This window comes from Columba livia, chromosome 7, assembly GCF_036013475.1.
Source record: "Columba livia isolate bColLiv1 breed racing homer chromosome 7, bColLiv1.pat.W.v2, whole genome shotgun sequence".
NCBI classification, from domain to species: domain Eukaryota; kingdom Metazoa; phylum Chordata; class Aves; order Columbiformes; family Columbidae; genus Columba; species Columba livia.
This window is the reverse complement of record NC_088608.1, coordinates 29,979,945-29,996,841: the sequence shown is the minus strand read 5'-3', so window position 1 is coordinate 29,996,841 and position 16,897 is coordinate 29,979,945. Positions and strand designations below refer to the sequence as shown.

The window sequence follows — 16,897 nt, the reverse complement described above, 5'->3', positions numbered from 1 at the left end:
TGCTGTTGCTGGGTGGGAAGGTGGAGGAGGAGCAGACTTGTGCCTTGGTCTCCTGCTCTGGCAGTTTCTTCACCAAAACCACCACCAGTGCCTGTGGCCACAGCATTGCAGCCTCCTCGTCCTCCCTCTTCTGCCGGCAGCAGTTTGGCAGTTTAACTCCTCACCAATTACTTCACTGAGTTTCACCTTCCTTCACAGTCTCACAGTCCTTGTGCTACTTAAGCAGCAGCTGCATTTTCTATGTATGCCCGGTATAGACACGACAGTATGTCAGTTGTCTTTATGTAAAGCTATAGGAGTGAATTATGCAGTGGGATCTTTCCCTGATCACTTCTCTGCTTTCTCAAAGGTTCCCACATTAGCTGTGATTCTGCTATAGCTGATGCTTCAGAAGGGACTGACTTGAAAAAGGGCTATGACCAAAGTTTCAAGATGTAACACAAACACTTGCTATTTTAGTGCTCAATATATGTAGCAGTAACCTTCTTATGCTATTTGGGCTGCAGCTTCAGATATTTCATAGAGAGCAATAAAAGGCTATGAGTTATTTTTAAAAGCTAACAATAGCATAAATTTATGATCCAATGACTGCTGGGAATATGGTCACTTTTCCTGATAAAATAAAATAAAAAAGACAATAAAGAAGCAAAATTTAATGACATGGGTGTTAAATTCTGTAGTTTTATACTTCAGTTGATCAGAAAACGAATTTATGGTCTACATATTTTCAGCATCATAAACTTGCACGTAATTTAATTGTTAATCTCAAGTCAAAAGCAAATTAGCATGATAATACCTGAACTGTACTGCCCTGAAATCCCTTGACAGGCATATTTCTGACTCCCGCTATTATAGAAACTGTTCCGATTGGTTCTTGACCCTATTAAAGTTGTTCCTAGACAAGGGAGATAAGCTTTGCATGGGTAGTTTATGAGAGTTTCTCTGAATACACAGTCGCTAGATGATTTCTTTGTGCTGGGGAGGATGGCTGGTTTTTATGTGGGATATCAACGCTACAGAGAGAGCCTGTATCAGTCTCAATGCTTGTTGTGATTTCCCCTTCAGTTTCTTAAACTTTTAACTAAGTTTCACTGTTTTTCATCAGAGTCAGTTCCAATAACATTAAATTATATGTTTTGAGGTATAAAATTATTTGAGGCTGGGACTGGGGGGAGAGGGAGGTTGGGGCAGGTAGGTCCCTCATTTTATCACCTGATATTATAATATTCAGGTACGTTGTGTTTCACTACTCAGCCTTTACATTCTTTAGTTGTCCTGGGCGTATTTATTAATTGATGTTTCCTCTATGTTTGAAAGACCTATTAGTTTGAAGTGGTGGTGTTTCAAGTGATTAAATCTTGAGTTTAAAGCAAAGAAAAAAAAAACACCACCACTTTGCAAGGTGACAGAAGGCTTATGATAGTGACGCAACAAGTACACTTAATGCCCTAACATATCTTTGCTTTTGAGAGGCTTTGACCCACACCGTTTTTCAGGCACCTGGCTCCTGCAGCAGGATCTGGGCTTATGGTTCCTGTATTACAAAATGCACGAAAGAATTAGGAAACTCTGCATGAAGTTTTTGAAAAGCAGCATGCTGAAATTAACTGTCTAATGTGGTAAACGGGGAAATGTAGACAAGGGTGAAGTAACCAGAAATGGGGTCTCACTGGAAGTCCACTTAGGATTTATCTGATTTTTATTTTATTTTATTTTATTTTATTGTATTGTATTGTATTGTATTTTATTTTCTGATGGGAATCTTCCACAGCAAGCCTGAGGACACCTGAGCTGTGTGCCTCTGAGTGAAATGCAGCCACACCTGACTTTGGGCTCATGTATAGTTTCATCCATGCATAGGTATATATGAGCTCGTAAAGCCTTCCTTTTCTTCTGGACTTGTGTACCTCATGAGGCTCAGCATGACGTAATGGGTGTGCAGTACGATTCCTGGCTGTGTTTGTTAGAAATAGGTGACATATTTCTGCTTCAGGCCCAGTGTTACAGTTAGATTTGTTAAAATAATCCAGCCTCTGCCCAAGTGAAAACAGGATCCTATCGCAAGGCAGGAGAACCGGGGTCAGGCTTCCCATTGCTCTGGACTGGAGGAAATCATTTGCGACACTTCGGTGGTCCATGCTCTGCACAGTCCTATTGGCAGTACAGTGTATCAGGAGAACGATGAAGGTGTTTCATTCTCTTGGAGAAATGTAATTTAATTATTCATTGTGAACTGTTTGCTGAATTCTGCTTGCTTAGTAGGAACATGTTTTGAGCTGGTTCATAAGGAGAACAAAATACAGGAGGGAATCGCATTCAAAAACTGTATGACTGCCTGCTAATTATTTGCTTACTGATCCATGGAAGCAAACACGCATAACAGGCGTTAAACTAACAACTGAAGTTAGCATTGGTGAATAGCCCTACCACATGGAAATACTAAAATCTTAAGAAAAAGATGCTTTTTAGGAATAAAGTACACTTGTGTCTTTATTCCTGTCATTTACTTTTAACAGGTTTTGTGGAGGCTTCATGATACTCAGAATGCATGGGCTAATGGCATTTTACATATAATAACTCCTTTTCATTTGCATAATACAAGCAAAAACAACAAAATGCAAGTATAGGGCTGTATAAATACAGTGCTAGCTATACTATTAATACATAGTGCCAACAATCACTATTACGACTAAGTACCATAAGGGAATGCACATGATGACAGTTTATCAGATGGCTAAATAAAGACAGATAACTACAGTATCCAAAAATGGGGACACACATTTTCCCATTAAGTTGAATTTTATGCATAGGAAATAGTATTTTTGGAAACTGCCTTATCAGGTCTTAAACCAGCTTGCACTACATACAGATTTTATGGTTTACAACTGAGAAAAGTTCTGCTCGTACATAGTTATGTGTTGAATAAAGTCCTCAGGAGTTACCTAGGTATAATCCTTAAAGATGATAAAGCTCTTAGCGAAAAAGACTGAGATATGAGTTGTAAACAGAAAAAAAAAAAAATAATGTCGTATAACTGGTTCATATTATGTCAAGAAAAGTTTTCTGTACAGAAAGGGTCGATGTATTGGGCAGGAACTCTGACAGAAGGGGAGCTCTGGAAAGAGGGAGTCACCAGAAAGAGCAGACAATTTGACACAAAGGCTGTGCACACAAAACTGCCAGACTCCTCTGTCTTACACATTGACACCCCTTGTAGCAATCAGGGAGAACAATTATATTGCTTACGATTTGTGAGCAGTTCTTCTGGTATGTGCTAAACAGACAGTGACTGATCCAGCTGATGAGAGGCTCAGATCAGCAGAATGATGTTTGGTTGGCAATGATAGACGTGAAACACATCTTCTGTGCCTCCAAGATCACATAAAACCTCCTTTAGCAGCATTGTCCCTGTTCACGGTGAGAGACCCTGCTTGCACCCTGAAACGTTGGACTTCGGCACTCCTGATGGTGTGGAGCCCTGCTAGCTTTCAGCAGTAAGAGAAGAGGGGTCAAAATCTGGTCAGAATCAAATCAGTAATCATAATCATCCCAGTAATTACAGTAAAGTGCTGCTGCTGGAGGGTGATTATGAATTTGTATACAGCTCAGCTTCTCCTTTTTAACCTTGTGAAAAAACAGCCTTTTTTCTCTCTTCTCTGGCTTTGTTGTGTACTTCTTTCCTTACACATTTGAGGGGGAAAAAAACTGAAGAATTATTGAACTCTACAAAACTGAAAGAAATCCTGTCTTTAAATGCCAAGGGCTGGAGGACGGGGAGGGGAAAGGAAACTTAATTTCTTCTCTGATATTCTGATCACTCAGAAGTCACCTATGAAATGAAATACTTAGGGTTTCACAAGTGGCTGATGGGCAGCAGAGTCAGCATCATACTGTCTTTAGGAAAACAGGGATGCACAGGTTTAAGAAAAGTTAAATGAAAACGATGCTTCGCATTTCTAGCCTTTTTTCTTGGAAAAAAGTTGCTGTCCTTTTGAGTGAATTTATAACCTTATAGTGTATTAGCACAAATTTTGATAACTCTATCTATGAAATATAAATGATAGAAGAAGTTATTATCTTTCAAATTATTTCTCTGTATCTATCAAGTATGTCTTCAAAGGAATATCCAGTCATTGGAAAAATAATGCATAAATTGAAAAGAGAGTAGTGCTCATTTTTCTTCAAGCATGTGTTTGTTTTCTCAGCATGTTTCTACATGTATGTTTCTTGGCATAAAATGGACTGCCAAGGTAGCATTAGCATCACCCGAAATGGCAAAGACAAATTCAGTGCGTACAGGAATGATGTTAAATGAGGGATATTTTTCTGTGAATAGGAAAAAAAAAAATCACAGAAAGGGGCACAATAAAAAATTGACAAGGAGCAAGAGAACAATGCTTATAAAGTTCTGCCGACTCCATTACATGTGTATCCAACACGTGCCTACCGGTAAAGGAAGAGCTCTCAATACCACTCAAACAATTTGAAGTTAGAATTATTGCTTTTACAAACCCGCACGGGCCCTGTGCATGGCCAGCTGTTAGCTCTCAGACACTGAAACAGTGGCAGGTTACTGAGTTCTGCCCAGGATCATCAGATTATGATCTCATAGTCTGATGTCATCTAGACTGTGCGCCACACTGGGGACACACTGAGCAACTCGGCAGTACACTGATGAGGTTTGGAACTTGCAGGAATACCTTTTGCTGACATGAAGGATTAGGAAAGTCTCTGCACACTGTCCTTTTGTGATATAAAGAAAACAAAATCCCCTTTTCATGTGGAGAATCAAAGCCGTGCACTTTAACTTCCCCCCAAAGAAACAGGCTGGAGATGAAATCGAATGAGATGCTGGATTGAACCTCAGTGTCTGTGTAACTGCTCAGTGAGACACCAGCAAGAACAGGAAACAATCTCTTCCCCAAAAGATCTTCCCATTGCAAAATAAAAGACTTCACTGGCCATGACATCCCTTGGGGATGGCTGCTGGGTCAGGACCCTTTAACATCTTCGGAAATGACCTGGTTGGCAGGACAGTGCACTCTCAGGAGCTTTGCAGGTGATACCACACTGATAACGTGGCAGGGCAGGTCCAGGGGAACCTTGGTAGGCTGGAGAAAAGGGCTAACAGGGACTTACTGGAGTTCAGCAGTGGCAAATGCTCTGCCCAGCATCTTGGGTAGAAAAACTCAAAGTTCATACTGACTGGGGGGGTCAACAGGCTACAGAACAGCTGTGCAGAAAAATACGTGAAGTGGTCTCATTATTTTTTACTACGGTTTCAGAGAGCAATCAGACTGTGGGGATGGTTTTCGGAGGGGAGTCATGAGCAAAATTTTGAATGAACATTGCCTCAACCTACTGAGGCTGGTCTACATTAATCACAAAAGCTACTGTAAAATTTTCTAGGTTATCTCTAACCTAGCCAGCCTGTTTAAAGCATCTCTGTGTATTTCAGTTATTCACTTGAAATGTATGAGTGTATTGAATAGGTCACTTTGGTTAGGCTGAAAAATAATTCATGCCATGAGTGCTTACCAGAAAGTAACTGCCATGATAAATGTTTATCATCCCTGGGTTTTTTGTGTGTGTTGTATGACTATGTCTTGCAGAGACTGAAAGAACTGAAACAGAGGGAATTTGCTCGAAATGTAGCATCTAAGTCACGAAAAGATGAAAGGAAACAGGAAAAAGCCCTTCAACGTTTGCACAAGCTAGCCGAGCTAAGGAAAGAGACAACGTGGTAAGTGCCTAGCTGCTGAAACTTTAAAATTGCTTTAAAATAATCTCTCCATTATTAGCTGGTGCTGTGGGACCTGGGGCTGTTGGAGTCCCTTGGCTGGAGCCCCACAAATGTTTTTATGGCATTTTGAAGCAGTACGCTTACAATAATTTGATTCACACTGTGTGCAGAAATGAATGTTTAACGTTGCTTTTTCAGTGGAGCTAAAATGACATGTATTTTTAGTTTTAAAAAGATGTGTTTCATATATATTTCGTAAAAGCAGGCACACTGGTTGAAAGCTGAGTGAAGTAGGTCATGCATTTGCAGGCTGACACTACTTCATTGATGAGGTGAGGAACACAGTCTGTCTTTCTAGGATGTAACAGATCTCTGCAATTTAGTTTTCAAACTGCTCGCCTGGGAAAGCATCCAGAAATCTAGTTCTAGATTTCAATAACTTTTTTTTTTAATATTAAAAGGTAAGTGGTCCTTTTCGCCAGCTCAACAGAGTGTTTACCTCCCTCTGCAAAAGTGACTCCTTACTAGTCATACATTTTAGTATCACTTCTAGGCATACTGTTGAAGTTAATATTGAGCTTGCTAGTTATAACTGTATTCTCACTTAAATATGACACAGTTGTAACACTGACAAGCCACTGAAAATATATATATACCAGCTTTTCACAGTGGAATCTCAGGGGGAAAAAGCAAAGAAGTAGATGCTCAAACACAAATGTTTTGTTTTTATCCAGACTTCGTCTCACCAGATGATCTTCCAGAGAAATCCAGCCAAGTTGTAGCTCTTGTTCAGTGGTAGTCCCTTTCTCCATAGTTTGGATGGTGGGCAGCATGCTGAGACAAAGTCTGTCTAAGCAGGTGGATGGGATGTGAATGTGGGGAAGTCTGTTTGACGTGTGCAACATGACACCTCATTTTAATTTTTGTATCTTTTTATAACTCATGTAGAGACTCTTTCTCATCTGTCAGTTAACTGTCCACATTTAATACTTGAGGGTGTTTGGTATTATTCCCCATAAACATACTGCAAAATCTGGATGTATCATATTTCAGGAGAAAGAGGAGCTGCTTGTTTCCCTTTTTCCATGCTAGTGATCACAGATTTTGTGGGCTTCTGTTGTTTCTGTTTTGTCTGTCTGATTGTTGTTTTTTGTTGTTGTTGTTGGTTTGATATCCTTCTTCTAGTTCCTAAAGGAAAATTTATCTCTGAGCTTTAATTCTCTATTTAAGAATTGCTGTTTACTACCACTTTGGATGCTTAGAGGTGTGGCACAGACAGACACACAGGATTTTTTAAACTGGTATTTTCTAGATTGGTTTTGTAGAAGTCACCATTTTACTCTGTTAAAGAGAGGATTTGTGTGGGGAATTTTAATATATTTTTTACATTTATGAAGAACTGGACAAGGCAGGAATTTTCTTGAGGAATTACTTTCTCATAAAACATCTGCCTTAATTTCTAAGCCCGTTAGATTAAGTTCATCATCTTAATCTTAATCATCTTAATCTTAATCATTTTAATGATTTTATCTCAGCACATCCGGGGGTCCTAAATGACATTTGCAAGTTTTCCCAATGACCTATCATCTAGTATTGTTCCGCACTGTAACACAGAATAATTTGGTTAAAACAAAAAAGTGCTGAGCAGTTCCTGTGGATCCTGGAGAATGTGCAGCTTAAACAGTTTTGCTCTTCTCTTTGCTTCCTATTAAGTGAAATAGAACAGATGGGAAGAGGACATGAAATGAATAACAGAAGTAGACAGTGATAAACTTTTTCTCAAGAGGCATGAATCATTTGCTGCACTACTGTCAGCTGAAATACTCTCCCCAATATTATTTTTCCATGAAAGAAATTGCTGAGATTGCGGCAGTTTGGTCTGTGAACACAAATAGGATGGGAGCTGCTGGGTGATTGCCCGTGGGCAGAGCAGCAGTCATTGAGGTGATGACTGAGAGGGAAGTGTTCTGTGAGGTGCTCTCTGTTTTACTATATTATATAGCACAAAGGAATGTAAAACCTCTGCTATTTGTAACAGTGTTGTAACCACGATGATCTATTGGGAGGATAAACAAGATTTCTAGGGAGATACACAGTCTCTTATTAGGCCAACCAGTATGTTTAAGAAAAGTTAACTATCTTGTTAGGAACATTAGCCCTTCAGCTGACAAGTTCACATGAAGGAAGTGGGGACACAGTATTCACTAAACTTTTTTTTTTTTTTGTACTAGTTACCTCATTTTATTATAAAATATGACATTTTTTAATATTCTAAATCTATGTATCCACAGATTCTTCCTCTTTCCTTAAAACAAATCTCTCAGATACCAATGTAACACCAAACGTTATGTCTGCTATTCTCTGAAAGGTACTGACTCAGAGTTTTGCTTTCCTTCCTAGTGCTCCTGGAAGTGGCCCTATGTTTAAATCCACTACAGTGACTGTGCGAGATCATTGCAATGATATCCCACAAAGCGCTGCCATAGATTCTGCCAACAAGCAGGATTTCAGCTGCACGTTAGTGCATGATGCGCAGAATTGTAAAGACGTAACTTCTGTCATTTCCTCCACTGCTGGACATGCATGTAGTGATAAATCTGACGCTAACAAATGTGGAGATCAGGTTCAAGGAGCTCACGGGCATCGAGTTGGGTTCTCTTTTGCTTTTCCTAAGAAAGCAGTAGTCAAACTGGAGTCTTCGGCTGCTGTTTTCTATGAATATAATGACGAAACCTCTATGGAGCATGGATTTAGCAGAAGAAGTAGGTTTGTTCCAGGAGCATGTAACCTTCAGTCTCCTTCAGCAGCAGAAATAGTCCTGTGCCCTGAGGAGAAACATAACTGTTTTGACCCACTGATGGAAAAATGCATAGACACAGCAGAAGCTCCTGAAGCTCAGGAGTCAGAAGACCTGGGTGGTGAAGAAAAGGTGCTAGAGAGTCCTGTATTAGCTCCTCCTGTGTCCCATTCAAAGCAACTGGTGTCCTCGGACGTGGAGGGTTGTGGTATTGATGTAGGTGCCACAGACTTGCCGGACCAGACGCTGCCCGCGGTTCTGGGCAGTGCTCAGGTCCTGCCCCTGGCCTGCAGCAGTTATGAGCTGCAGGCGAACGGGGATCTTGTGCAGGAGGTTGTGGAGCATTGTTTACCTCTGCAGGATGTTGTGGAGGAAAATGATAAAGATGGGAGGAGTGACTCATGCACAACTGAACCTGAAATAAAAAAGCCTGGGTCAGATGCATTTGTTCCATCGCCATCTGAAGAAGCTAACACCAGAGCCCCACAAAATAAACCAGACATGCGCAAGAGACCTTGTGAACCCTTTTTTCCTGTTCTTAGCAAACATGGGTCAAATATTCTTCAGTGGCCATCAGAAATGTTAATTTACACAAGTACAGACCCATCAATTTCTTATAGCTGTAACCCTTTATATTTTGATTTCAAGTCATCAAGAATGAGTGACAGCCAAGAGAAGCCCAAGAATCAGCCAAACATACCTCATTTGCACCGTAAAACTGAATCCAACCATAGCATAGTCTCAGATTTTACAAGTAAACCTAGTTCAGAGTGTGGTGATCATGAAACAGAAATGAATAACAATGTGTGCAACTATACAATACCCCTTATAAGCGATGTTTCCCTCATCAGAAATTGTGATCTTGCAAAAAATCAAAATGAAGTGTCCTTGGATAAGTCATTCAGGATTAGAAAAATAGAGAAGTATCACATATCTAAAAATCACTTAGAACAAAACACTGTGACAGATGAGAGATATAACAAAGTCTGGATCAAAGAAAACCATGAAAAATGGCTTCACAAAAGTAGAAAACGGAAAAGAAGAAGAAAATTATGTCATTGTCATCATCATCACTGTGGCAACACAACAGTGGCAGAAATTGAGATGTCCTCAGTGACTGAAGAAGAAATCAGTTACAGAGACGAAAATAAATATCAGCACCTCCAGAATAACCTGGAGAGGTGCAGACATGATGTGGGGAATATCTGGCTAGCTACAGATGAGATACAGCAGTCATATAAAAAACTCGGCATCGAAAATGGTCAGAAGAGAGTCATGTCTGCATCAGACCATGTACATGGGGACAGAGGCTGGTGTGACATTTGGAGTGCAAAAAATAGCAGCCAACACCATGGTTGTAAGCAATCACACAGAAAGAGCAAAGCCAGCTCTCGGAGACAGTCCCAGCAGCTGGCTCTGACCTCCAGGAGGCCCCTCTTAAGGTGCCCTAAAATGTCTTGTAGCTGGAAAGTCAGGAGGTCAAGCTGTAGCCCTGAGCATAAATGTTTAGGACACTGCAGTGAGAAGAAGAGTCTGAGTCAAAACCAGTCCATAAAGAGAGGTTACAACGTTCTGACAGAGGAACATGAAAAATCCCACCGCAAGCGGAGACAGCATACCTATTCCTCTTCATCGGATGAAAGCTCGTATGGACAGACAGCAGCAGAGGAGTATCTAAGGCAAGTGCATACTTTACATGCACATCACAAGTCAAGAGGGAAACGCAGGAGAAGGAAAACTAGAATCCATCATGTGTTGCTTGACAGGAATGCAAGAAGTGAGACCAAACCTTCTGAAGAAAATTCTACAAATTCTATATTAAATATTTTGGGGGACTTCTTGACTCAAGAAAGCCTAGAGGAAACTAGAGTGGATCCTAAAGCTGATCGTGCAAAAGGTATGGATGAAACAATGCAGCAGGAGGAGAGCAAGGCACCTCTGGAAACTGATAGTTCGAACATGGTGGAAAATGGCAAACTGATGGCATGCAAAGCATTGGAAAGCTCTCTGAGCACATTTTCCGATGTCATCACAGGTTCTTCTGCTTCTGTTCCTGAGCACGGTGCTCCGGCACCTGCCAGCACACAGGACGTTCTGCAAGATGAAAAGAAAAAAGAAAATGTCAACGGTCTTGAAAACCAAGCTCATTACAAAGTTCCTCTCCCTAACAGACATTTGGAACAAGCTCCCCCTAAATCTTATCTTTGCCATTATGAATTGGCCGAGTCTCTACCACATGAGAAAATCAATGAGGTGACCAGTGAATGGGTACAGTGTAATCCTGCCATATTCAGAAGCCCACCACCCTTGCCATTCAAAGAAGCACATGTAAACAGTCATACCTTTTTAACTACGGAGCAGTTAATAGCCCCCTTCACCCTACCCGATCAGGCATTGATATTTCCTCCAGACAACCACGAAAAATTCAAGGATCTCCCATCCGAGGCATATCAGCAGATCATACCACAAAACATGCTGGCCAACAAAGTGAAGTTCACCTTCCCTCCCCTGGCGATCCAGCCCCCGAATTCCCCGCTGCAGCCCTTACCCTTGCAGCCGCCACTGTGTTCTACCTCTGTCACCACCATCCACCACACCATCCTTCAGCAGAACGCCGCCACCGCCAGTACGTTGAAGGTTCTCCAGCCACACCAGCAGTTCCTCTCGCAGGTCCCAGCTCTTTCCAGAGCACCTTTACCTCATCTACCAGTAGGACCAAGGCTTTGCCCAGCAGGCCACGTGGCTTTCGTCGCCCCACCACATTTGCCACTGCTGCCGCCCTCTGTCCTGCACCCGACCCAGCTGGCGTTTCCCCCGCTGCCACACACCGTCTTCCCATCCTTGCTGTCCCCCCACCCAGCTGTCATCCCCCTGCAGCCCCTCTTTTAGGACGGGTTCTCGGGGATGGGAGAAGGAGCCTTCAGCTAACTGGTCCTGCTGTTTCTACAGTCCCCTCAGCTTTGCAAAGCGGTTCTGTGAGATAAACTGGTTAAAATTCCTTGTTTCTTGGGAAGCATTTACTGTAAGTATAATGATGCAAACATTCATGTAAAGTCCAGACCTATACCATAACTAAAGCACTGAATAGCCTGATACTAATATGAACTCTCTATATAAGTGAAAATAATGTCTTAGAATATGTATAATGTATATAAAATATATTTATAGTTCTATAACTTATGTTGTAAAGTATTCACTTTTTTGTTTTTTATCTTTGTGTATTTGCACCTATTTAATGTTTAGACAAAGCCGATGCACTATGTTTTGTACTATGTTATCTGAAACTGTAAATCTAGTGACAAACTATCTCTTGCAATAAATTTTTGTTAACTACTTAAGTATATCAAAAATCTTTCATTCTAAGCCTCATGGATGTTGTTCTTCCCTGTTCTTCTGCAGCTGAATAGCATCCCTAACCCCTGCTATGTTGGGATAATCAGGTTTCCTACACGTCAGTGATTTATCAGGGAGGCTGAGAGGCTAATACCTCGAGGGCAGCTGTCACACTGAGCAAGAGAGAAAGGGTAACAGATCTGTTTCTGTTAGCGCTTTGATGTCATTGTGACAAATTTTACCTGCTTAAGAGTATGTGCGCAAACTGCTGACTTTTGGAGCTAATCCCTTCTATACTAAACCACAAGAAGACAATGTAACAAAAATAACATCAGCGATTGGGGCGAAGGGAGGGCGGGAAAGGAAGATATCAACAGCAGTTTGACTTGAAGGAGGTATTGGTTGTAGTGAATAGGTGGGGGACAGGTCTGACGAGGTGAAGGACCTCGCTGCCTGTGCAATACATGACGAAAGCAAGAGCACATAGACATGGAGGGGAGGTCAGAAACAGCTTCACGTGGGGAACCCACCAGGGTTTTATTCAAATTCTTACCTCACTTCACCCCCTGCTTTCCTGGAGCATTTTGGTAAATAAATAGAATAACATAGGATAGAAATTTAAATAATGCTAATATATTGCCACTATTTCTAATTGTATTTCAGAGAATTCTCCCTACCTCTGCAACGTTTTTCTTGCTGTCGAACCTCACCCAGCTTCAGCCCGGGAAATCTTCCCGTTTGCTGTAGTATATGAGACAGATCACGCCCACGCCTGTGATGGTCTGGAATAAATCCAGAAGTGGTTCAGAGACAGAGCCATCTCTTTGAGTTAAAATGATATGTAATCATGTGAGTGAAGCTAAGGATTTGCAGCATGACTGTTAGTGCTAGAGGTAGGCCCTCCATAATTAAAGGTAGGTGTTAGCTCTCCAATTGATTACTTCTTTCCATATTTTTATATAGTATAATAAACATATACAGTTGAACTGAAAGAATAGTAATTTTGGAATATTATTAATATACATTGCATATTAATAGTTAAAGACATTATCCATTTGAGGACTAATACTATATCTTAAAACATATATATCTGGGTGTTATTTTCTGCATCTATAGCATTAGAACTTACCTATATCAATATTGCAAGTTTTACTATAATATTACATTAAAACTATAGCAAAGAGCATCTTGCCATTATGATTACAGTGTCAGCTGCTCGAGGGATGTGAGTTTTCCGTGTCATGCAGTTACGAAGGGCTAAACTACATTAATAAGCAAAAAGTCAATAAGAAGGAGCAGATGAGCAGTCAGCGTCTGGAGAGCCCTTGCCTGAGGCTGTGGCACAGAGTGGGATGTTGCTGAGCATCTGTCCCTCTAATGCCGTAAATAAGGCATTTTTTCTCTAGTTGTTATTTCAGGTAAATGCCCGTTTCAGTTTATCTGGTACCTGAAAAATACAGCATATAAGTGACTTTATACTCCTTTATTTCAAGAGTGTAATCTGTATGTCTCCACTACCTCCTGTAATACGCAGGTGCCAAGCAAGCTCTAAGCGTGGAAATCTCTATTTGAAGGTGCAAGGTGGGTGGTAGCTCCTTCATCTCCCATCTCAGCTGACTTGCGCTGGCTTTGGTATTTTTGTGCTAGTCAGTGTAGATGGTCACCAGGGTTCTGATGTCTTATCAAAGGCAAAATCCACCTGATTATAGAACAGTATGCTTGAAAAAATAAACCACGTAGAACAATTATGATTGCATGGGATCATATCCATATATTTTAATCTGGCAGAAGATTTAAAATTGCCAATCTCAGGTTTTCAATTGCAACGTTCATTGAAAAATCCCATCTATTAACTTAGAAGTCAACATTTTTCAAAAACATGTCCAAACAGCTTTGCACATTACCTTTTTTCTTACAATTTAAATTAGTTTTTTTCTATTTTAAGTTGTTAAACAGTTTTAAGACATTGCACAATTTTTTCTTATCTACTGTAATTGCTTTTTGATAGTGTATAAACTACTTAAAATACTGATAGCCATCACATGTAATAATTTTCTAATACATTGCCTTTAGTGCTAGAACTGTTTGTATGTGTGACTTCATATGTAAAAGCAAAACCAATATAAAAATAAATCACAAGTTAGTTTTAAATTGAACACGCTAAATTAAATGACCGAATAAACTACTCTTTTGAGTTTCTGCTTTATTCTTAAATATGTAACTTTGAATAAGCTGTGTAAGGGTAATTCTTCTTTTTTTATCTTTTATCTGGTATTTTAGATTAAATGTGTATTTTTATTCATTAACTTGGTAGTCTATAAATAAAAATTATTGAAAATGCTAAGTAATAAATTTTTGTCATTCTAGGTAAATTCCACCATATTTTTAAAATTAATAAATTTACTTTTGAAATTTCAAATATACACATATCTAGTGTGCCTGTGTTCCTGGCCGGTTTGCCAATTTTTATAATTATTGGGCTGTCTTCCCAGTCTAAACAGTAGAAGTGATAAACCTCAATTGCAAGAGTTTAATCTTTAGACCTAAACCTAAATGAGGTTATAGATTTTATGAAGTGATTTCTAAGAACAGCTGCACAGAGAAATGCTTGAAGTTAATCTGTTCCGCTGAGATGAGAAGAGTATCTTTTTTTTTGGTCCTTGGAAAGCTGCACCCTGTCCAGACTATGATTCTTGAAGAAGTACCATTTCTCAGGTAATGTGAACTATAGAGGAGCTTTCGGGCATTAAGGAACATAATTATCTCTCATTGTTATGGGCAGTTTGGAGTAATCAGACTCTCTTATCTTGTCTGTAAGTATGTAGGAGTTTTTTACTGCTACTAATACAAGCAAAAAATCAAATTGTTTATTTGGTTTCCTTCACAAACTAGAAGCTATGCAAGCTGGGGAGAAAACACCAGATTTCCAGTTCTACAAGAGTGAGCGATGGGTAGAAACACTGGTAAAAGAAGCAGCTTTTATGGAATATTATTAAGTCAGAATGTTTCTACCATTTGGTGTAATGAAACAACAATGAAATCATTGTGAAGAAAAGACATCTTTACTTGCAGTTTTAACTTTTTATTAGTTAATAAACTTTTACTCTCTTAAAAACTCACTTGGATATGGTATTCACACTAAGCTTTTGAAGACTTCTGGGACATCCATTTATCTTTAATATATTACTGTACATTATAATATACTTATGCAATATACAACATGGCTATAACTTTTCTGTCGAGTTAATTTTCTATAGTTGTGTATTTTTCTCAAAATACATTTTTTGGATTATGACAATATTTACTTTATATGCTGCCTTTAAAATACAGCTTTCAGTTTATTTGGCCAGACTCCTAATTGGTGTAAATCAATGTACAACTTCTGACTTTGGTGGAATTTCATTTATTTGTACCAGCCAAAAATTGCTCCTGTTGCATTGTTAAGGTTTTTGTTAACTTTCCCAGATTAAGGCAATATATTCTGACCATGTGAATGTATTTCGAAGACAGTTATTTGTTTGTAACTAAGGTGGTAAATTTTTATTTACTGAGTATTTTACTGTGGTGCTCATAGTCTACACATTCAAAAGTCCATACATTCATTGTCTGATATCCATTACTGTACATGGCCTAAAGACTTGTATATATATAGCAGTACAAATATTTATGCAATATGTCTACTTGTAAAATTTTACAAAGCTATATTAACTCTATCAGAAGTAAAGATGTTTTTACTGTATAAAGATAATTTGATATTTTTAAATTAATATGGCTTACTATCTAAATGGGTGTGTTATTTTATAGATCACTTAGATTTAAAGTTTGCAACAGGCATGGTTTTGTATGTTATTTTACATCTTTTCTTCTCCCCTTTACTTCAGGAACACTATGAAGTTTTCTCTTTTTCTGTTTGTAAGATTATCAGAGTTTATCAAAATTTATATATTTATGAATACCATCAGGCTTTTTTATTACTTTTAGCTGAAAAAATAGTGTATCAACTTCAAGAATTATAAGACATCTTATTTTGCTTGAAGTTTCTGTTTTATTTTATGGATTTTATGAAAAGTTGGGAGAATTTCTACCTTGAGTCAGAAATTTGACCTGGTGGTGAAATTTTGAAACCAATGAAGTCTGAGGAAGCTTTGCTATTAATACTATTGAGGATTTATTTTGACCCGGGGCATTAGGGCTCTTTATTTATTAAAACTTTCTAATACTTGCTGTTTTCAGTTGAATCATAATTTCATAAGGTACAATAAGGAGCACAATCCAGTAAAGTTAATCCATTTTAAATCAGCCTTTTACCTCTTTTGTTGTGAGGATATTTGTGTAATTAAGGACTGTAAAGGTATATCTTTAAAATTTTTGTTATATATCATCAGTGTTTTGAAACAAACACATACATGCACCTTCTATTCTTATACCAAAGAAAAAAAGTTAATTAAAACATTGAGTTTTCTACCTGTACAGGTTCATTTAGAAGTTTTAGTAAGTAGGACTACATACATTACAATATTTAGGTAAAGTAATGTATCTGTGATCTTTATTTTTGCTGGGATAAGGTGGAAATGTGCAAATACATCTAGAGAAAAAAACATTATAATTAAGTAAACTTCAAATGTGAATCTATGATGGCTATAGTATTGTTTATGTGAATTAAAGAAGGCTACTGTTAAATCAGCAGTGGTGTTTGTTTGCAATGAATATGACTTTTAAAGATAAATTATTTTATTTATTTTTTTCCTGAAGAAAAACAGCAAACAGGAAAGTACTTTTGAAAATGGATTTTTTTTTTTTTTAATGAACTGTGGATAGTACCTGTGTACCTTTCTCAAGGATGAGAAACAGCAAGTAAGTATTGCACATTTAAAATTGTACATGTTATAAAGAGATATCTTGCATTTCTAGAGCAGTCATATACTTGATTAGGCCGGTGAAATATGGAGGGAGAATTAGGCTGAAACACAGAAAGTTCTACTTCAAGATGGCAGAATCCTCTTTTTATATTGTAATAAATCTAA

General features: G+C 38.8%; 1 protein-coding gene across 5 annotated transcripts in view; it reads left to right on the top strand.

Annotated features, from left to right (window-relative positions):
• The window catches only part of ZNF804A (zinc finger protein 804A), a 227,557-nt gene that overhangs the window by 135,107 nt on the left and 75,553 nt on the right, over positions 1–16,897 (top strand). For all 5 annotated transcript variants that reach the window (XM_065068964.1, XM_065068963.1, XM_065068962.1 and 2 more), the window contains exons 3-4: positions 5,613–5,743; positions 8,144–16,727. In XM_065068964.1, the coding sequence (XP_064925036.1) occupies positions 5,613–5,743; positions 8,144–11,429 (3,417 nt within the window). In that variant the 3' untranslated portion in view covers positions 11,430–16,727. The remainder of the gene's footprint in view (positions 1–5,612; positions 5,744–8,143; positions 16,728–16,897) is intronic.